The sequence below is a fragment of the Lipomyces doorenjongii genome (genome assembly GCF_038497915.1).
Source record: "Lipomyces doorenjongii strain NRRL Y-27504 unplaced genomic scaffold V1508scaffold_83, whole genome shotgun sequence".
NCBI lineage: Eukaryota > Fungi > Ascomycota > Lipomycetes > Lipomycetales > Lipomycetaceae > Lipomyces > Lipomyces doorenjongii.
In genome coordinates, this window is record NW_027118150.1 from 1 (window position 1) to 21,220 (window position 21,220).

General features: G+C 47.3%; 10 protein-coding genes across 10 annotated transcripts; 7 read left to right on the top strand and 3 right to left on the bottom strand.

Annotated features, from left to right (window-relative positions):
• Positions 1-360: 360 nt before the first annotated feature.
• V1508DRAFT_392137 (uncharacterized protein) lies at positions 361-1,978 on the top strand (the record flags this gene model as incomplete). The annotated part of the gene is made up of 3 exons (XM_066937950.1): positions 361-1,017; positions 1,143-1,640; positions 1,673-1,978. Exons 1-3 carry the CDS (start codon positions 664-666, stop codon positions 1,976-1,978), a joined length of 1,158 nt encoding a protein of 385 aa, XP_066793130.1. The 5' UTR covers positions 361-663.
• Positions 1,979-2,196: 218 nt separating this feature from the next.
• Positions 2,197-3,882, top strand: V1508DRAFT_425524 (Clp protease-domain-containing protein). Its single transcript, XM_066941450.1, has 5 exons — positions 2,197-2,339; positions 2,428-2,663; positions 2,721-2,758; positions 2,809-2,845; positions 2,895-3,882. The coding sequence occupies exons 2-5, from the start codon at positions 2,457-2,459 to the stop codon at positions 3,780-3,782; spliced, it is 1,170 nt and encodes a 389-aa protein (XP_066793131.1). The 5' UTR covers positions 2,197-2,339; positions 2,428-2,456; the 3' UTR covers positions 3,783-3,882.
• Positions 3,883-4,282: 400 nt separating this feature from the next.
• V1508DRAFT_283336 (uncharacterized protein) lies at positions 4,283-6,021 on the bottom strand. The gene is made up of 5 exons (XM_066936526.1): positions 5,697-6,021; positions 5,598-5,645; positions 5,464-5,543; positions 4,538-5,402; positions 4,283-4,398 (listed from the first exon to the last, which is right to left on the bottom strand). Exons 1-4 carry the CDS (start codon positions 5,785-5,787, stop codon positions 4,593-4,595), a joined length of 1,029 nt encoding a protein of 342 aa, XP_066793132.1. The 5' UTR covers positions 5,788-6,021; the 3' UTR covers positions 4,283-4,398; positions 4,538-4,592.
• Positions 6,022-7,144: 1,123 nt separating this feature from the next.
• On the top strand, positions 7,145-8,638 carry V1508DRAFT_406513 (major facilitator superfamily domain-containing protein; the record flags this gene model as incomplete). The annotated part of the gene is made up of 2 exons (XM_066938776.1): positions 7,145-7,293; positions 7,345-8,638. 2 exons carry the CDS (start codon positions 7,145-7,147, stop codon positions 8,636-8,638), a joined length of 1,443 nt encoding a protein of 480 aa, XP_066793133.1.
• A 929-nt stretch (positions 8,639-9,567) lies between these two features.
• On the top strand, positions 9,568-11,586 carry V1508DRAFT_425533 (thioredoxin-like domain-containing protein). The gene is made up of 2 exons (XM_066941451.1): positions 9,568-9,861; positions 9,926-11,586. Exons 1-2 carry the CDS (start codon positions 9,719-9,721, stop codon positions 11,262-11,264), a joined length of 1,482 nt encoding a protein of 493 aa, XP_066793134.1. The 5' UTR covers positions 9,568-9,718; the 3' UTR covers positions 11,265-11,586.
• V1508DRAFT_425535 (ribonuclease P/MRP protein subunit) lies at positions 11,587-12,659 on the top strand. The gene is made up of 2 exons (XM_066941452.1): positions 11,587-12,000; positions 12,066-12,659. The coding sequence occupies exons 1-2, from the start codon at positions 11,679-11,681 to the stop codon at positions 12,278-12,280; spliced, it is 537 nt and encodes a 178-aa protein (XP_066793135.1). The 5' UTR covers positions 11,587-11,678; the 3' UTR covers positions 12,281-12,659.
• A 497-nt stretch (positions 12,660-13,156) lies between these two features.
• Positions 13,157-14,195, bottom strand: V1508DRAFT_406516 (uncharacterized protein; the record flags this gene model as incomplete). Its single annotated transcript, XM_066938777.1, has 2 exons — positions 13,157-13,401; positions 13,454-14,195. 2 exons carry the CDS (start codon positions 14,193-14,195, stop codon positions 13,157-13,159), a joined length of 987 nt encoding a protein of 328 aa, XP_066793136.1.
• A 495-nt stretch (positions 14,196-14,690) lies between these two features.
• V1508DRAFT_425537 (inhibitor of growth proteins N-terminal histone-binding-domain-containing protein) lies at positions 14,691-16,294 on the top strand. Its single transcript, XM_066941453.1, has 3 exons — positions 14,691-14,865; positions 14,986-15,233; positions 15,302-16,294. The coding sequence occupies exons 1-3, from the start codon at positions 14,820-14,822 to the stop codon at positions 16,184-16,186; spliced, it is 1,179 nt and encodes a 392-aa protein (XP_066793137.1). The 5' UTR covers positions 14,691-14,819; the 3' UTR covers positions 16,187-16,294.
• Positions 16,295-16,676: 382 nt separating this feature from the next.
• On the top strand, positions 16,677-18,846 carry V1508DRAFT_457962 (major facilitator superfamily domain-containing protein). Its single transcript, XM_066942699.1, has 2 exons — positions 16,677-17,022; positions 17,075-18,846. Exons 1-2 carry the CDS (start codon positions 16,930-16,932, stop codon positions 18,584-18,586), a joined length of 1,605 nt encoding a protein of 534 aa, XP_066793138.1. The 5' UTR covers positions 16,677-16,929; the 3' UTR covers positions 18,587-18,846.
• On the bottom strand, positions 18,751-21,123 carry V1508DRAFT_464284 (pyridoxal phosphate-dependent transferase). Its single transcript, XM_066942894.1, has 2 exons — positions 20,563-21,123; positions 18,751-20,499 (listed from the first exon to the last, which is right to left on the bottom strand). Exons 1-2 carry the CDS (start codon positions 20,676-20,678, stop codon positions 18,897-18,899), a joined length of 1,719 nt encoding a protein of 572 aa, XP_066793139.1. The 5' UTR covers positions 20,679-21,123; the 3' UTR covers positions 18,751-18,896.
• Positions 21,124-21,220: the final 97 nt, after the last annotated feature.

Below are 21,220 nucleotides of genomic sequence, written 5' to 3' on the forward strand. Positions count from 1 at the left end.
GCAAACCAACGCGAACAATAACCGAACATATCACAGAACAATGAAGCGCCACATATCGACCGGACAAACGCTACAGTATCCCTCAGACAAGCTCGAAGCTCTCTGGAAGTCTGCGATGAGAATTATACTTACGTTGCCGCCCTCCCATCAAGATCCTAGTTGCGCTAGCCTAATTAGGTAAATACATGGCAAGGTAGGGTAATGTGTCGCGGCCAAATTTTTCGTTTCCCATAGTTAAGCACCAATGTACCCCATTTTTCATTGAACAAATATTTACCAATTTTCAATTTGGAAGCCAAAAAATACCACTATCTAGGTTTTGCCGCACAAGTAGTAGATAATTTTAGTTTGAGCCTTATAGCCACAAAACTGGTGGTGTTATTTCAAAGTTGTAATGGCATGGTACGATTGTCGGGACTAACCTTTAGGCACCATAGTCGCGTTGTGTCGACTTGTTGCGTCGGCGGTGTCGAGTGGCCATCGAGATTATTGGTACGTCGGCGAACGGAAGCAAATAGTACATTAATCACCACGCGCTACTCCGGCACACTCTTCGTCTGAACACGCGATCTTCCCAGTCAAGTCCAGTCCGCTCGTCGCCGTCTCCGACATCTACCTGCTTGTCTCCTGTACTCTTGTTATCCCTGCTCGTCGACACTGAAAATGCCGTTCAACGGCCCGTCAGCCGCGTCTCCCGGACGCGCCTGCTTCGGCCCCCGGCTTCTTCTCGCACTGCTCGTAGTCGCCCTCACCGCACTGGTATCGGCCGAGTCAGAAGAGCAGGATATATTGCTGATAGACCGTTCGCTTCGTCCGTGTCCATCGCATGTTCTCAAGAAGCGTGGCACCTCCTCCCCGTCAACATCATCTTCCAGTAGCAACAATACCATCATCCCCTACGCGTTCGATGCGAGTCTCGGCAAAAACTTCACCGAAGAATCATGCCCGGAATTTTTTAATACTTTTCTGGCATCCGAAAGTTTCATTCAATGCTACCCGTTCTCGTTTTTCCTACAGGTTAGTTACGTGATCTGTTTTCACAAGATGTTCTATTTTTGGCACTTGCCAAACACCCTTCCCCGACGCCCCGATTTTCGTCCTAGCTTCAATTGCTCGAGTACTTACACTTGCGTTATTGTTAGAATTCCGAATCCTTCTTCCAAATTGTGAAGCAAGGCGCTTTCAAGCTATCTAGCGCCATGGATATGATCTGCGCTGTTAACGGGACGCAGTGCACGACGCTTATGGACAACTACGCGAAACAACTCGTCGCGTCGTCAAATTGCGCGACAGACTATCAGCTCGAGCACCCGCTTGTCAGACAGGCGTACAATGCATTCACATCCTACAGCATGCTCTACTCGTCCGGCTGTCTTCAATCCACGTCAGGTTCGTATTGTTATGTGGACTCCGTCACGAACTCGACCAATCCCGGTGACTCGTACCTCTACTACCTCCCACTCGACGTGTCACTTCCTGGGGGCACGCGACCGAGTTGCTCGTCGTGTTCGCAGAACATCATGTCAATTTTCCTGAATTACGCGGGTAACACGTCGCTTGCCATTTCGCAGACCTACGTCCCTGCTGCGCAACAAATCAATGTCTACTGCGGCCCGAACTTTGCTTCAACAGCTGTCCCGGTTGTGAGAGCCTCGACGACATCGTCAGTGAGCGTTGCGACTGCCACTGCGAACGCCCGCGACGCGGCGGTGGTGGCAGGTGGTGTCGCGTCGTTCGCCTACCTGCTAGGTTTGCTATAGCCGCCACTGGTCGCAATTTTTCTTTCTACACTATCACAGCACAATATGACTGCATGACTTGTTTCATGGTCTTTCTCGGAAATGTGTTACATAACTGGCGTTTTTGTTATCATGTCAAATCGGACGAGATGTTTTATATGGGTTCCTTTCAATGCGGAGTTAACAGTGGTGGTTTATTTGATGTAACGAAAAGTATTTGTTTCACTAGAAATTTCTGATGTACATTGGGTTTGCTAGATGCATAGGTTTGGGTTGGGTGTATGTAACTTCAAGTGTATCATATTAGAGATTAGTTACAATTCTAGAGTTTGCGATATTTCCATTGCATGGGTATTTTGGTGTATATAGCATTTTAGATGAGAATGTGTAAATTTTAGTAGATGCACATAAATTTCAAACAAATGATGGTGGCGGCACCAAACATATGGTAATAGTGGAATAATGTTGTGCATGTGGGCTTACGCTCCAAGAATAGCAATTCAGGTGCTTTGTGGTGATGAGTTATCCACGGCCAAAGCTAATTCACATCAACACATACCTCTCCTGCATTTACCATTCACCGCCAGGGAATTATAAAAGGTCAGTACAATTACTGCCCATTTGAATAGACAGTACAGAAGCCATTTTCGGCGAGTCCCAATTGAATTTACTGAATCACTACTGATAGGCACACTGCGTGCAATTACGTCGACCTCTATGATCCGCCGAACTCCACTGAGGTGGAGTAAAGACTTGGTAACTCAGATCGGCAGGCCGTGCTCACCACGCTACACAGCTATCTCGTCAAGTAGGAGTATCGGATTCAGGACTTTTCCCGGACACGATCGTGATCCGCGGGTGAATCGTGGCAGCATTCCTGGTGTTCCGCAGTCAATTCATGTGCCTACAGTTCCTAGTCGAGAGGTGTGTTATGGATATGATATGATATGATCTGGAATGCAATACTAATTTCCGGATTAGAAAAATGGAGGGACGATCTATTTCGACATCTTCAGTCGGCAAGTGCACTTGCACACTGACGAATCTACATGGACTAACTACCAAGCAGACTACTAAACGAACGCATTATCATGCTCTATAGCGACGTATGCCTGTTCCCATTATTTTGCCGGAAAAGTGCTAACGACCAAACAGATCAACGACTCAATGGCTGCAGTGATCGTCTCGCAACTCCTCTACCTTGAAGCAATGGACCCCACAAAGCCAATATTCATGTACATCAACTCCTCGGGCGGTGAAATGCACGCAGGGTTCTCCATAATCGACACGATGCAGTATATCAAATGTCCAGTCTACACCATCTGCGTCGGCTTCGCGGCCTCAATGGCGTCGTTGATACTGGTGGCCGGTGAAAAAGGTTTCCGGTACGCGTTGCCGAATGCGTGGATCATGATTCATCAGCCGAATACTGGGATGCAGGGTAAGGCTTCCGATCTTGCCATCCAGACGAGACAGATTTTGAGGATGCGAGAGCAGGCGAACAAGTTTTATCAAGATCAGCTTGCGAAACGGTACGAGTTGGAGGAGATCGCGGCTATGATCCAGGACGATAATTATTTGGACCCCCATGAGGCGCTTCAAATTGGGTTAATTGATGAGGTTATTTCGTCTGCCAAACAGGTACCGGGGAGTGATGGTGGGGAGAAGAAGGATGAGAGTGGTACGCATCCGGCGCCGCCGCCGACTTCAGTCCCGTTTGCGCCAGGGCCGAGTGCACCTCCTGAGTCCCCGAGTCCCAAAGATTTGAACTCGTTTATAAACTGCGAGTCACCGGTGCTGACACCTAGTAAGTTCGTTGCTGGTGACGCGACCGTCCAACCGAAAAAAGTATCAATTTTGTCGTCATCGTCGTCGTCACTCTCTCTTTCGAGCTTTCCTTCACATTCTTCTTCCTCGCCATCACCTCTGTCTCCGTCAGCGTCCGCCACTCCACCCAACGAGATGGAAATCGCGGATAGCCGGGGTCCAGGACTCACACACTTGCCATTTGACTGGTGGAGGAAGCTGTTTAAGATCAAGTAGATTCATGCATCAGAATTTAATGTAAGAAATAGAATATGTATAGCACAATGACACCCTTTAGTCCTTGACAGCTGTATTTACAATAAACTCTTATAATACATCCACTTGCGAAACCCCCGCCTAGTAATCGCTATCATCGTCGTCTGCGCCGCCCTCGTCGTCCGCAAAATCGGATGTCCTCGGCATCCACTGTCGTGGCCGCGTGCGATATCTGTCCGAATCATCTAGATCATCGTCCTCGGCATCGTACCCACCAGCACTACTGTTTCCGCCAGCGTACTCGTCCCCGTCGTCCTCATTGCCGATAATATCATCCAATGTCGCGCCCATCTCAATAGACCTGTCCCCGTCGTCGTCCGCAAACCGCTGATAACATCTATCATAGTCGTACTCGTCGAAATCATCCGCATCGACTTCATCTTCCTCGTCTGCTCGAGGATGCGATTCTAACGAAGACGACAAAAATGCATTGTCTTCGCCGCCTTCGTCTTCGTCAGGGTAGTCGTTTTTGTAAAAATCCTCAGCATTCGAGTCCTCCTCGTCGGAACGGAGTTCATCGTCGTCGTCGTAGTCGTCAAACACTAGGTCCGCAAAGTCGTTGTCGGAATTGTAAAGCCTGGTTGAGATGTAAGCATGTGTAACAGAATACGTCACTAAGTAAGAAAACGATCGCTAAATATATCACAAATTTTCAGCCATGCGATAAACGCACACAGGCGAGAAGCAATAGATGCATCGCAGCAGTCATTTCTTACCAACAATATCCGAGCGATTGCAGGCCGCAAAAAGACAGAAAATGAAAGGGAAGACCTACAAAAGTCCATATTGACCACCATCCCAGGTGCTGCCCAAGAACTTTTCTCTGTAGTACACGTCGTAAACGTAGTCTTCTATTTCCGAATCTGCGGAGACATCATCAGATAGCTTTGCTATTCTTACTGGATCACCGCCGGCTCTGGCTTGGGATTTCTGGGCAGCGGCTTCGAGTCTTTGTGCCAACCTTTGATTCTGGGCGGCCATGTGAGAGTCCGTGCCAGTGACATGACGCGTCTTGTGGTCGGGAGACGCAGTACCTGATGTAAGCTGCTGTAGCCGCTGTTCCTTGAAAGTGTCGATCACTGTATGATGATGCGGCCGTTTCAGCGCCGAACACGGCTTACTGACATCTTCTTCGTGGTTCAGTTGGAGATACAGATCCACCATTTTCTGCAACTCATCCTCATTTGCTGTCGCCATTTGGTAGGATGATGTAGGCGATAGTGACAGTGATGCGGTACTACTCCGTCTCCTGCGTGAGGCCGCAGGTGAGCGCGGAACTGCTATCGGACGCCGAGGGGGACTCTGATCCAGAACCTTGACTTTCGGTATTTCGTTGCGATGTTGAGATACTGGCACTGATTGCTCAGCGGGCTTAATTGGCACTGGCGAAATTTGATTTTGAGGCTGTGTCTTCGGTGTTGGCGATGCTGTCGTGCGTTCTAGGGGTGGTTGTCTAAGTGCCGCTTCGTCAGGAACACTCTCAGCCCGTCGTTTCCGCGTCGGGAAGCGGAATAACCGCGCCGGATTCAAAATATTTCTTGCTGCTTTCAGCACATTGGAGACTTCTTTTGTCTCCTCTTCCTGTATGACAACAATCTAGATCAGACTCATGTGGATATTAAATCACTAAAGTATTGCGTACCGGCGGCGGGGGAGGCGCTTCCAGGAGGGTAATCGCACCAGCATGGCGAGGTGCTTCTTCTGTCGCTGCGAATTTAAAAACTAATCGACGATGTTAGAGATTCTTTCGAATAGAGGGTTTCAATTGTTGCTTACCGTATGAATTGGTGCGGCTGCGCTTGCTCGCTGAGCCTTGCCCGAGGACTATCTCCAATTAGCTTCACGATCCACTCGCACAGCAAAAACAATTCTTACGCAGTGCCTGCAATGGATCCTGGTTCCGCTTTCGTTTAATCCGGACTGTATGTGGGGGAAGCGGTGGGGATATTGGCGGAGTCGTCGACATGCTTGTGATGAAATTGCTTGAATTGCGTTATCAAAACAAAACGGCAGCGGTATATCTGGAGCTGTAAAAACCTTCGTGCCAGGAACTAGGTAAGCGAGCTTCAAGGGTGGAGGTCTAATTATACGAAGATAATTTATAAAACGGGGAATCCACTTCCGGGGCGGTTTGGTAGTTGGGGCGTGGGTTACGACGCCTAAAATGTATGACGCAGATGTTAGCATGGTCCCTTTTTCACGCTGCGCAGTCCCCCCCCGGGTAAACATATGAAGCACATGGGCGGTGCGTCGCTGCGGTAAGGGTTATGACCGACTAAATCACCAGCCGCACCTTCTCGGACGATCAATGCATTAACTTCTCACTATGCATCAGGTGGCCGACAAGAGTCACGGGGTCGGTCTTCTAAACCGATCTCGGCAAAGGGATCGCATCCCGGGTTATTATCGTATGTCGGGCGTAATCGGCATCGTCTTGTTTCTCGTTCAAATTTCTGTAGAGTAATCGTCACTCTCTAAAAACACTTACATTTAGTTTATGTTATTGTCTTCATGTACACAGGACAGATTGACTTCTTATATTTTCTTTGTGTACTTCTTCTGATGAGCCGCTCTATACAATGAGAGAGGATCTGTCTATTGTCTATGTATAATTTGATCAGTTACAGACTTAAGTTGACCAGATCCAATGCGCGCTTTTTGAAGCATGGAATTGAGCCGCACCGGCCATGGCTCTAGTTCTTGTCTACCGGAGCCGCCTTATCTCCAAGGGGGGCAAACCTGGCGCGGCCATCTGAGTCACATCGCAATCAAGGATTCCCGCTGATGGTTTCGAGCTAGGTAATGAAAGCTTGTCTTTCCGGGCAGGAAGCCGGGAACATGGGAACATGGTGAACACGACAACCAAGGCTGACGTTTGCAGCTACAGTACGAAGTTGATAATCTGCCTCTATCGGCGAATTGAACTGACGACGATCAACTAGATCATGGTCTTAGCCTGGATTGGACATCCTTTGAACCTATCCATGATACAAGTGCTCTTGCCCCTCCCCTGCCGTGGCGGCCGTTTAATTAGCCAAGTTTGTTGGCGTCGTCCTCTCGCCTAGCCGAAGCCGGAATTACCATACATTAGCGCAACTCTGTTCTTCACTTTCCTGATAACCGTTCCTCCGCACTTATCGTTCTCTGTTTGATATATAGCTTTAAATCGTCTACCATCTGTCCTTTCTGCGTTCGACTTCTGTCTGCATAATCTTAATATGGTATCTAGTAACGAGATCAAGGAGGCTGGCGTATTCGCGTCGGTCGCTGGCTTTGACGAAGCTGTTCCTGCTCCGCAGGAGAAGACAATTACGAAGAAATTGATGGAAGGGTGGCACTGGTACCGCCCAGGCATTTCTCGAGAGGAGAAGATACTTGTGTTCAAGCTTGACCTATCGATCTTATTGTTTGGATGCCTGTCGACCTTCACCAAGACGTTGGACAATCAAGCATTAACTAATGCTTATGTCACGTACGTTCCCAATTAGTTTGACCTGTAATCTCCGTACTAAAGTCGTGCCAGCGGTATGCAGGAAGATATTGGCCTGACAGGCAATGATCTCAATTACTTGACCGCTGTGTACTATTCCTCATATCTCAGCTTTATGATTCCTGCCAGCTTCATGTTGACCCGTCTTCCGATCTCTCGGATCCTTCCGACAATGGAAATTCTTTGGGGCATCAGCACCTTTGGTTGCGCGTGGGTTCACAACTTGAAACAGTTATATGTCTGTCGATTCTTCTTAGGTGCTACAGAGACAGTTGCGTTTACGGGCGTCATCTATGTCATCGGATCGTGGTACAAGCGCGATGAGCTTGGCACCAGAATGGCACTTTTCCAGATTTCGGCTCCTTTAGGATCAATGATTTCAGGATATTTGCAGACTGCAGCTTACAGCCATTTGAATGGTCGGCATGGTATTGAGGGATGGCGCTGGTTGTTTATTATTTGCTTTTGCATTACCTTTCCGTGTGCACTAATCGGCTACGCATGTTTTCCGAACCAGCCTAATAATACAAGACCATCATGGTGGCTAAAGCAGAGTGAGATCGAGCTTGCTAATAAACGGCTAGAAGAGGAAGGCATTATGAAGATAGAGAAAAAAATCAACTGGCGAGCGTTGACGCGTGTTCTCAGAGGATGGCCTTGGTATTGCTTCGTTTTCGCATGGTGCTTGTATGACCAGAACCAATTCTGGGGAACCACTCCGTTCTCATTGTACTTGAAGGCAAGTGACCGACATTACACTGTCTCCCAGATTAACAACTATCCGACTGTCGGTAAAGCCATTGCGATTATTTTGACGGTTATTGGAAGCTACTATTCTGATAAGACAGGAGATCGATTCAGCCCCACTCTACTGGGAGCAACTTTGGTAGCATCGGGAAGTATTATCCTGGTCGTGTGGAATGTTTCTGAAGGTGCTCGATTTTATGCGTTTTTCATCGACGGTGCAGAAACTGCAATGAGTACATTCCTAATGAGTTGGGCTTCGGATGTGGTCAAGCATGACAGCGAAGCACGATCAATTATCACTGCGAGTATGAATTGTATCGGTCAGGTATTTCTCGCATGGGTTCCTATATTCACATTCAATGTTACGAAGGCACCAAAATTTACTGTGGGATTTATCTTCTCGATGGTTACGGGTATCTTGCACGTCGTGTTAGCCTGCTTCATTCAGGTGCTGGACGTAAGGAGAAAGCGCAAAGAGAAAAGGCGAGTTCTTCTAATTGATGCCGGGCATAGCAATGACGCTGACGTCATTGATATGGACAACCAAGAATCTTCATCTTCTACGAGAGACAAAAATTAATCATGTAATGATTGTGTATCTAGTCTACTCTACCTAAAATCCTATCCAATAATCTCATTTATGTTGATGATACGATATCGGCAATGTTTTTTCACTGCGAATACTATATCGGCGGCTTATAAATTCGCCGATAAAATATTGATAAAAATAATCTGATTCAATTACGTGATCCTACACCTTGTTTTATCCTTGGATTATTTGTTCCAAAATGTACAGTTTTATGCAATATATCTGATTCTAGCCAGTGGCCCACATAGCCCGAATGGAACAAAACTCCAGGTCCAAATCGCTGATTCTTTTGCCTGTTTAAGCAACAAATATGGACCTTAATCCTCAACCTACCCGCCAGAAACACCTGAAGTGCAATTTATATCTCAGATGTAAACAGAGTTCGTATGGAATATGTCAAAACATAGGCCGACATGTGTATAAAATCGGCCCCACCGCTCCCCCTGGACGGCGCACGAAGCCGCGTCAACTTTGTGGTCTTCTTCATGACGAGGTGCTCTCGAAAGTGCTCTTAAAAAGGCCGACTAAGCGTCGAGTCGTTGCGGATATCCAAATTCTATATCCCATGATGACGATGGAATACGAGCTAATCCTAATTAAGAGATTTCTAACCGACATAATCGACCATATGCCGATAATATATAGGCTAAGATCAACCCCCTGCCCATATCTATTCGTAATTTTATCGGCGAGAAAGTGAGGAGGCAGACTATATGTATGGTATCGTTGCCGATATCGTCGATACCATATCGACATCGCCAACAGCCCTATTTTCTACTGCTGAAATGCCTTATTAATCTCTATTACATAATGAAAAGGATGTGTTGTTGAGGACAGTTTGCCTTGACGGAATAGTGGTTAGTCATGCGCTTGTCAGCAAAATAATAGCTCAGCTTAGTCAACGGCTTGACAAAACCAGGAGTTGAGAACAGGTGGCTCTCTTTCACGTGACTTTACGCAAACCAAACTTAGGCGTTTGGAGTCTATGGCACTCTCTGCTTGCTACAATTGATCTCGGATCACAAGGTTCAGAACAAGGGATCTGATTTTCATTGATTTTACACAATAATAATGAAGGTGTCTTTAGTTTCCATAGTTCTAGCAGCTGCTTCGATGACAGTTGCGTCAGATGTCGTCAGTTTAACCAAGGACGACTTCGCGTCTTTCGTGGCCGAGCACCCCCTTACTCTTGCAGAGTTCTTTGCTCCGTGGTGGTATGTTAATGATCGTCATATTAATGTCGACAATTGGATGTCTAATAACCTGATCTGTATTTAGTGGACACTGCAAGGCTCTAGCTCCTGAGTATGAGGAGGCTGCAACTACGCTGAAGGAGAAGCACAAGGACATCGCACTCGCGAAGATCGACTGCACGGCCGAGAATGAGCTGTGCAACGAACAAGGCATCGAGGGCTTCCCCACACTGAAGGTATTCCGAGGCTTGGATTTGGTTTCGCCTTACACCGGCCAGAGAAAGGCCGATGCTATAGTCTCGTACATGATCAAGCAGAGCCTGCCAGCTGTGTCGTCGCTGGACAAAGACACTTTGGAGAACTTCAAGACTGCCGACGACGTTGTTCTGGTTGGATATTTCAGCGACAATGCTTCCAATCAGACTTTCACTAAGGTTGCGGATACCTTACGTGACAGCTTCTTGTTTGGTGCCACTTCCGATGAAAAGCTGGCGGCTGCTGAGGGCGTCACTGCCCCGTCTGTTGTGATGTATAAATCCTTCGATGATAATAAACTCCCTTTCTCGGGTGAGTTCACTGTTGAGGATCTCGTAAACTTTGCCAAGGTAGAGGCTATGCCTCTGCTCGGCGAAGTCGGTCCTTCGACATACACTTCTTATATTGAGTCCGGCATTCCTCTTGCGTACCTCTTCATCGACAACACTGAGGACAAGGAGAAATTCACCGAGATTTTGCTTCCGTTGGCTCGAAAATACCGCGGTGTGATCAATATTGCCACTATCGATGCGAAGATGTACGGCCAACACGCTGAGAATATCAACTTGAAGCAGGAATGGCCCGCGTTTGCGATCCAGGAAATTTCTACCAATTACAAATACGCATACGATCAGACGAAAGATATCACCAAGGATGGTCTTACCGAGTTTCTCGGGCTCTTCGAATCCGGCGACCTCTCGCCGACAATTAAGAGTCAGCCTGCACCGGAAACCCAAGACGGCCCGGTTTGGATTGTCACTGCAAACACTTACAACCAAATCGTTCTTGACGAGGACAAGGATGTTTTGATTGAGTTCTATGCCACCTGGTGTGGCCACTGCAAGAATCTTGCTCCCAAGTACGACGAACTTGCTCGCATTTTCTGGGACGACGAAGAGCTCAAGAACAAGGTAGTCATTGCCAAAGTCGACACACCTAACAACGATATCCCAGATGATATTCGCGGGTTCCCCACCATAAAACTGTACCCTGCTGGCGACAAGTCGAACCCGATCGAATACGAGGGTGACCGATCCGTCAAGTCTCTCGCTGACTTTGTCCGAGATCATGGCAAGTACGGAATTGACGGCTGGGCGGTCGCTGTGAAGAACGCTGGGGAGACTACTCTTGAGCCCGAGGAGGGCACAGCGGACCACGATGAGTTGTAATTAAGTTTATGACTTGCTAGACGACGGAGGTGTGATGGCAAACGTAAAATTGCGAACTTGGCGTATTTAAATATGGGAATCCAAAACAGTGTTGCGCCAGTATTGACACTGTCAGATGGAAGCTTTGTTGATATAGTTTCCATTTGGTGCTCAGTTTGTTTCAATTGCTCTTTATTTTAAAGTACATATATATGCGCGATTGCTACGATAATTCAAGATAGAAGCCATATGTGCTCTCGCTTCGTAAATTAGGACTTGTCATTAAGATGCTTGATGATGCGGGTTAGGGGAAATCTTGAATGAATGTACGTGCGCATCAGACTATATTGCGTTATAAAACGACGGACAAAGTCGCGTTATGTATCCTCATTAGTGCGCAGTCGGAGAGATTGGCACTATATTCCTTCATATATCATGGTGCGCTTCAAATCGCGATATATTCTCTTCACCGTGCACTATCCCGTCCTTGATGATATAGACGCCATTAGTCCTTCAAACTCCAGTGCGTCTAATGTACAGCCACGATTTCAGACTAAGAAAGCACCGCCTTTATCGGACGGGAATATATTACCGGGAGGAAAAGAAGGAAATTTAGGGAAAGATATGAGGACACTCTTACAGAGGCGACCCGCACCGGACGGTGTTACATTAAATGCGGTGAACACTGCTTTTAGGGACGCTGTAAATCGAAATTTTGGAGATCTGGGGGCAGGACTAGTTAGAGCGAGCGTTAGCTGTAAGTGGCTGTCGAACGGTTTGGTTTCGCACTGCTGAGATATGATATGCTAACAATTGTGATAGTGAAATATTTTTCACAGGCGACGTCTACAGGTATAATACGCGTGTCAAGAGATCACTATCGGATAGTGTGGGCAGCACTTACGTTCCTCAACGAGATTGCTGGAGTGAAAGTTATGATCACAGTAGACCATATATCTGGGACGATGAGGAAGTGCGAAAAAGTCGCAATTTCGAAGAATATCAAAGTCGTGCGAGAACTTAGTGGCGATTTGTAGTTTACGAGGGGTTTTATATGTACGATAAGTGAGTTGATGTATTAACCTTGTCATGGATGACATGTACGATATGATGCTGGAGTTGACAGAAGTTGGAGTTGCGAGCATTATTCAAAGAAATATTCTTAGATCCCGTCCCTCTAGAACTGTTGCAAAGACTACGTCATAACGTTCAAAGATGATAATGAATTCTTTTTGGTTTCAAATTTCGCTTCGGTAAGCGTGGCAGTGTGTGTACATTCCAATGATCATCCTGTGAAATTTTCAGGCGCTTTAACTGATGGTTCTCTAGTCCGCAACATCAGACAAGAGACTAATACACAAAATTATCCTACTAATGCACTGGCATCCTGTAATTGAAGACAAGTGAAGAATACGGAGACCATATACACGTATGGAGACCATATACACGTATACTCATGGCTAGAACATAGTCAATAACTCAAGATTCTATAATTAGAAATAAAGACAACGGGCGCCATTTATCAAGGTTGGTTGAAACAATATACATTCAGACTTGAGTGGCAATCCGACTATCATCCGACGTGTCGTGTAGAGAGAGAGCTAAGTGCAGCTACTCCGTCGGATTAGACTAAGGCTTAGCCTTTAGACTAAGAAATATACGCGACGACTCTTCGGGTCCACGAAATGGTGGAATTTACGGTTATGAGCGTCGTTTCCGTCATACCATAATAATCCTTGCATATCAATGATTGAGAATTTAAATGTACGACCACTCAATAGCATCGTAAAGTTTCACATTCGTAATGCTCACTAAGATCCAGATCTGTCAAACTACAAAATTCACATAAATATTCAATATTAAATAATCGTATTTCGAAATATTTTGCAAGGATATACCAATATTAGTTATAATCACAGTTTGTTCTCATCAATGACATATGAGTCAGAAAGTTGGAAGCCAAACATCTGTGTCGACTCCATCTCGACAAAATGTTGCAACAGACCATAGGAAGGTGATGTCGCCCCCAGGACCATCTCCTCCGGCTGGACGACCGCGTAATTGTAAGCGTCTGTTGTGAACAACCGATCCGAAGATACAGTATCGTGGTGGAATAGATTGTTGAAGCTGTTATATATGTCTCTGGCAGTAGATAATTCTTCGCTAGAAAATAGGTGAGCGTCGTCGTCGTAAAGGTAGTCGCTGCCCACGCTTGCCCGATGATGATAATGAATCTAGGCTAGGATCATATGGCGGGGTTTGTTGATTGGCAATGACTGGGTGGTCCCGGAGTGTCATTTCGGTAGGAGAATGAGCTTCAGGGGTATATGTTGGAGATGACATGTCCGAAATGTTCGTTTTCAGAGAGTACAAGGCATTCTCTTCCAGCTCCGTTAAATGTCCGGACCATGGAGCTGGGCGGTTTGTACTGACAGAGTAGACTAGAGAAACTCTAGTGCTCGGAGCTGTGTAGTGCAACAATGACGTGGATCTCTCCTGCTGCGGTGTTGCTTCTTGTTCGCTATAAAGCGATAATGCCGGCGTACCCAAATATAATGGAAGCATCGGCCCATCTGCGACGTCTTTAGCAAGAATATTTGCAGCTTCAGGAGATGGAGACATATCCGCTGAATTTGAAGACCCATTAGCTGGCGAAATTAAAGACTCTGAATAATCTGTAACGTTAGAAGAGGAGTAAAACAATCCCACAGCGCCATCGCTGTCGGGTTCCATAAGCGATATTAGGAATTGCAAGAAGAGATTGTCGTCCTCGATTGCCTCTATCTCTTCTTCAAATATTTGTTCTTCTTCCACTAATAGTAATGGTGAGCTTATACGTGTGGTTATGGATAGTGTTGATACTGATCCACTGGTGGAATCGTAGCTCGCGAATGACAGGTCGCTTAGTAGCGAGTCGAGGGACGACAAGGAAGATGATCGGCGTGAAACCATTGCCGTCATTCAACTAGCTTTTTTCACAGCAAAATATGTCGTAGAGCAATATAGTGTGATGCAGCAGACGGTAATAGGTGACAAGGCAGGCGTTGCTTCTGCAGCCCCCATATAAGCCTATTTTGACAAGGACAAGAGGTTTGGGGGGCAGTCGCACCGGCGCCGCCATATCTGCGGCTCTCATTGTGGCGGGTTAGGGCTTGAAAATGATTTCTCAGGGCATAATAGCATAACTGCTATTTCCATTTAGATGTCTTAGAACTCCCATAGTATCTCAAGGCGTTCAATCAGACAGGATTGTCACGGACGACCACATAATTTTTCTGTCTCCTCAAATATTAGTAATTGTTTTGTGAAGTTGCCATTTACATAATTATATTGAATCGAATGTACAAACCTGCAGAAGGAATCCAATCTAAGTTGTTGCCCGCAAGCCCTAAACCTACGAGATCGGGCTGAGTCGTACACCTAAATTCGCAAGATGAGAACAAGCTTCTTTAGTAATCAATCAGCAACGCCATCGGCTAAGATATAGGTCGTCAAGTCGCCACCAATATATACAATCCATCCAATATTAACAGCCATCCATCAAGAGCAGATCGAGACCTTGCGAATAAGTCCATAATGTCTATGGATGCGGCCTATGTGTTGGAACAATTCCAGCAAGAATGTAAGGATGTTTTCTGCCTCCCCCCTATCCCCACCCCCACACTTTTTTGTTTTTACTAATCGGATTGCCGTACAATTACAAATTGATTTTGTAAAAGTTATTGTCACTAATATATGATAGTGGCGAATGTCCCGGAAGAAGTAGCACATTATCTGGAGGAGATAAAGACCAAGGATATAAAATTATACAATCTAAAGAAACGAATTCAACATAACGATAATGCGATACAGAAGCACATCCGCGCACATGGCTCGTTGGCGGAAAATCCTAAAGAATCGCAATATAACACCAAAGTCATTACGGACTTTGAGACTGCGATGAAACTACAGGAAGAGAAATGCGAGCTGGCGAGCAAATTGAACGATTTGGTATGACGCCATTATATCGGCGATATGGATTATATGCACAAACGCGAATCCACTAACGTGATATATAGGTTGCGCGCCATTTGAAGCGTTTGGATATAGAAATCAAAAAACTGCAGAATGACGGAATACTGGCACCTGGTACAGAACCAATCATTTTGACATCAATGCGTGCATTATCGACAGTGCCGAACACACATAGTGCTGCACAAGTTGCTGCTGGTACAGCTCAGGCGACTGCTGCAGTACAGGCGGTGGCAGCCGTCGGGCATCATCACCATCATCACCAGAAGCGATTGTCGCCTATACCGCAGGGTAGTGGACTGGTGCGAGGTGCGACGCCTGCTGACATAGCGGCTGCGAATGCGGCGTCAATAGCTGCCAACATGCAGCGACCGACTAAAAAGCAGAAAATTGGAAGCGGGGTCTCGTCGTTGAGAGGAACTCCTGGGGTTGGGAATACTGCGAGCCCACTGTCGGCGTCGATGCTGGCAAGGCAGACCATGAGTGGAGTTGGGGCCGGGTTGATTGCTGGTGCCGGTACACCTGGAGCGATGGATTATACTGGCGGTATTGGTGATCGTAGTGCTGCAGCCGCAATTGTAAATCAGATTAGTCGGTCGGGTCTTGTGCCGAGATCAGCGGCTAGTGCCGTACAGGCTACCAGTCTCAAAGGGAGTTTGCCTACGCCCAACAGCAGAACTAGTCAGAAATCATCTGCGCAGCAGTCAGCAGAAGATGAAGAAGAGGATGAGGAGAATAACGACAGCGCCCTATATTGTTTTTGCCAGCAGGTCTCCTATGGTGATATGGTTGCTTGCGATAATCCAGATTGTCAGTATGAGTGGTTCCATTATGGCTGTGTGGGATTGAAGGCGCCACCGTCCGGAGTTTGGTACTGTTCGACAGCCTGTCAGGAAAAGGCGCACAGCAATAAGCGGGGGGCCCGCAAGTAGTGTAATATATGTAAGGAGATTGTACGATATGAGGTTTGTTCGGCGGGCGTCTCGGTTGGATCCATTGCATTATCATGTATAATAATAAAACTTGGCATTCATTGATTATTCCTTGATCGCAAAATCTGTAGTGTAGAATGCCGAAATACATAGACTCTGCCCCGGGGGTAAGATTTAGATATCGAATCAACGTCGCTAGAAGAATTTAGGTACAGATAGTAGCGTGCCTCGACGCTCCAAATTGCTTGGCATCCGAGGCTTAAAGCTTATCTTGCGTAGGAGACAGAGAGCGAGCTGTCGAAAGAGATCGAGGTTTGGTGGCTGCTACCGGAGCCACGCTGGATGTACGCTCCTAGCTGGGCTTCTAGGGTGGCGAGTGTCGGCGCGACGGTGACTTTGGCGTGAGGCCGATGGTGCGGCTCATTAGTGTGATACTAGGTCATCGCTGGCCGTCTTATCGTCAAAGCCACTCCCACTCTCAAGCCCTAGCCCTCTGTCGCTTGCACCTCCCACCAAAATTTGTAAGTACGCTTGCTTCTCGATTCAGTCACGCCTTAGTTCAGTCTACTACATCATATCGTCGTGCATTATTAATTACCATACTCTATGCTCTGATGACAATTTCTAGTCGACTCATACGCCTCTACTGAGAAGTAGCGTATTCACTCTAGTCTTGCTGTTGCCACCTCATCACTGCTGTTCCATTTCGCGGGTTGTCACGCACACACATCCAAATCTACGCCATGCCTCACTACCCTGATGTCCCTGTCTCTAGGAGACTATTGCAAATCTCTTGCGCGTTTATATGGTGTTTGACTGCCGCGGGCCCGATTTTCGTACGTATATCTTGATGGGGTTCGATACGCTCTTAGCCACTAACATCTCCAGGGCTTTGCCGCTCTCAAGACCGTCTGGCTCCGCGAAGGTGTCTACATGAACCGATGTACGCCTGAAGAGAACGAAGTGGATTTTATCTGCTCGGCTCGTGAGATTCGGATCAATTTTATTTTCACATGTGCTTCAGTCGTTACCAACATTGCAGGCGTTATTGTGGGTAGTATTCTTGACAAATACGGTCCTCAAATCTGTGGCTATATTGGTGGTATTTTGATTGGTGTTGGTGCTCTGATGTTGGCTTTTGCGGACAAGATCATGCTTTTGGATCTTTATGTGTGGGGCTACATCATTCTCGCATTTGGTGGCCCCTTTGTCTTTATTTCGTCGTTCCACCTATCCAATGCTTTCCCTGCCTACTCAGGTCTTATTTTGGCCCTGCTAACCGGTGCTTTTGACTCATCCACCGGCATTTATCTCTTCTATCGTCTGATCTATGATGAGACGAATGGCCGTTTCCATCCCAAGGCATTCTTCTTGCTTTATCTTATCGTGCCTATATTCATTGTGGTAGCCAGTGCTACAATTATGCCGAAAGATAGCTACAAGCCAGGCGGAAACATCGCAAAGTTCGGTGAGGAAGACGATGATCTTGACTTGGTGGACGCGTCCAGCATCGTCGCTTTGGATGTTGATTCGAGAACCGGAGGCATCGACCCTCTGCGCCGCGATAAGACTGCGACGGGCGGCGGTGAAATTGAAGATATGCTTTTGAGCGAGCAGGTAGCCTTGCTATCTGATGGCGAGCGGGACCTGGACCGAAAGGATATATACGAATATGATGCTGAGGAGATGGCCAAGTTCAGAATATCAGGTGTCTGGGGTGCTCTTCATGGGCATACCGCGCTACAGCAGATCCGTACGCCGTGGTTCATGTTGCTCTGCTTGTTCACTATGATTCAGATGCTCAGATTGAACTATTTTGTCGCTTCTATCCGTGCTCAGTACGATTTCATTTTTCACAGTCCAGATATTGCGCGCCGCATCAACGAAGTGTTTGATATCGCGCTACCAGTTGGTGGAGTCATAACCGTCCCTATCGCTGGATATTTACTCGACAACTACTCCATGGCTGTCGCACTTGGTGTCTTACTCGGCATGGGAACCACGATGGGCATTCTCGGAAATTTCCCATCCATAATTGCTGCGTATGGTAATGTCGGTATCTTCGTCATTTACAGGTCGTTGTTTTACACCGCCGCCTCAGACTACAGCGCTAAAGTGTTTGGATTCGATACGTTTGGCAAAGTCTACGGTCTTATCTCGACAATATCGGGAGTATTCAACTTTGCCCAAAGTGGCTTCGATCATCTTACCCATGAGGTCCTCCATCGGGATCCGCGGCCCGTGAATATAGGCCTGTTAATCCTGTCAACTTCGATAGGTAGTCTGTGGGTCTGGTACGTAGCAACTCAAACCAAGAAGATTAGGCGGTCAGCGTTGGAGATTGAGGCCGAGCAAGCGGCTGTGCTGCGGATGCCTGGCTATGCATCGTCCGAGTATTAATGAATGTTAAAATTAATGCTTTCATCTGATTTTGGTCTTGTCTTGGTTGCCCTTGCTGTTCCGGTTAATAATCCCGAGTGCATGTTTGCTTTTGTATAAGGGTGCATCTACATGATCGTGTTGGGTATGTACTTTCGCATTTAGGTTTTGCAATTGCTAGAGCTGTTTGGCATTGGGATATATAATAATGTAGCATTTAACGTAACCGATGATTATCTACCTACAGATACTAATATAAGCATATCTATTTACAATCTCAGTTACTCACTTTTATCCACACAGTACTAGTCAGTCACAACAACTTACGAATCTACACTTTGTACAAAATATCTAAGTACCCTACAGCCAGCTCGTCCACAACGGCGTTCGTACTGATACTCCCTGCAACACCATACAACATCGCAGTATCGCCCTGCGGCTTCTTCTCTCCCGCGGTAGTGTGCATTTCAACCTGCGCCACAACTTCGTGCAAATCAGAAATCAGTTCCCCAGCGGCCGTTACCGTCAGCCGTGTGCAAGCGATATGAACTGCGGCCGGGTTCTGCAGCGCAGATAAATGCCACCCCTTTTTAAGTAACCCATCCGCAATATCGTAGATGTTCAACGTTTCGGATGAAAACGCGACAACCGAGCCAATTGGTTGTCCGAGTACATAGAGGCTTGGGAACTCACTCTGTATAGCGAGTCGTATACTGCGCGCGGCAGAGACAATGTTTCGGCATGATTCGATATATCCGTTTTCGCCAATTCGCATTAAGGTTGCCCAGCATCCAGCCATAAGCGCCCCTGGTCGCGAACCCGCCAGGGTCGGAGAAGCGTAGACACCTCCGGACCAATCAGTCGCCAGGAAGTATTGGTAGCGCCGTAGCTTCGAGTCACGGTACATGATTACGGAGCTGCCCTTTGGCGCGAATCCGTACTTATGGGTGTCGCAAGAGATCGATGTAACGCCCTTCACTCTGAAGTCTACTAATGGCACTGTAACAGTGGGATCAATTTCTTTGTAGACTTTCTCCATGAACGGCACTACGAAACTTCCAAGACACGCGTCCACATGCAGGGGGATATTGTGTTTCAGAGCTATCTTGGACAGGCCCTCGATATCATCAATGATTCCGTGAGGGAAATTCGGCGCTGATCCAGCAATTAAGACTGTGTTGGAGTTGACGAGGCGTTTGACGGCGTTCAGATCAACTTTATAACTAATAGGATCCAGAGGGGCGTGTCTGAGCTTAATACCGAAATAGTACGCAGCCTTGTCGAACCCAGCGTGAATAGTGACTGGCGCGACGATTTCAGGCTCGCTTATCCTCTTCTCATACCATCCTTTCATCTTGGCAGCCAAGCACGCCATCAAAAGCGATTCGGTACCACCAGATGTTGACGTGCCAACTCCGGACTCTGGTGCGTTGTACATTCGCAGAACCATAGCTACGACTTCAGCCTCCATCTTTCGAACACCCGGGAAGATATCCGGGTGAAGCTGATTCGCGACTGAGAACATTCCGTAGGCCTCGGTCTGCAGTTTCAGAATATCCTCACCACCATGGTAGACCCCACCCGACACTTTACCTGCTTCCCATAGGGAGTGTTTCATGTCGGCCAGTTCTTGCAATTCAGTCGTAACCTGCTCATCAGTCCACCCGTCTTTTGGGAGTTCAAGCTGACGTCTAATACCTGGACCACGCGGAACCATCTCCTCTTCTGTACGCGTTAAGGTCTTGTCGAGTTCAGCGTTAACTTTCTCGCTGATGCCAGGCAGTGTCATCATAAATCTGAAGAACTTGCGCGCGGAGAAGTTGTACAAGTCCTTGACGGAGCCAAAGATACCACGAGCTCGTAGCTCTCGCATGGATTTTGCCGCCAAACGGGCAGTGACGACGATAAACACGGCCGTACTTGCCGTTCGAAAGCTGAGACGTGAGTTAGACATGTGTCCGCTTGTTTGGCATATTTCATGGATAATGACTATTTACCTTGTCGTCGAGATAATCTTGAACCAGAGAATTTGAGAATGCGTCGCCGTGAGCGCTGCTATTCTCGCAGCCGTTCCGGCCACGTGAAAGACCGAGCTGGCGATATCGGACGGCATTTGCAGTATTTGCGGGTCAATACGCTGAGAGATCAGAACAAATCTGGGACAGGCTTCTGGAGCCTTCCGTCTTGGTAGGTCGGTGAGAAGCGGTGAGGAGCCGTGCAGAATTTCTCACTCGTGGCCTGCGGGGATATCTGAGCTTATGTGGGTGAAGCGCAATCTAATTCGCAATCGGCGAGATAAACTGTTCTAATGATACTCGTAGCTACGGCCACGATCTCAAAAGTCGGGCCGGTTGTAAGCGCAACGTGTGTAGTCGAGTCTGAGGGTCCTCCCAGTCGGTACGACACCCTGTTTGCGAACACGGCGATGATTCACTGTGAGTTCGTTCCGCTCGCTAACTGCATGCTCCCTCTATTGGCAATATAATGAACTCGTCGTCGCCATCTGCAGAAGGCGCTCTCCCCACCGGGCAGCAGAGTCTGATTCCTGTCAATCTCCATTTAGGCCTTAACTCTCGGGTCTCGGAGTCGAAGCTATCAATCACGCGGACGCGCCGCACCAGATCACGTGCAACGGGGCTTCTCTTGGGAATAGCG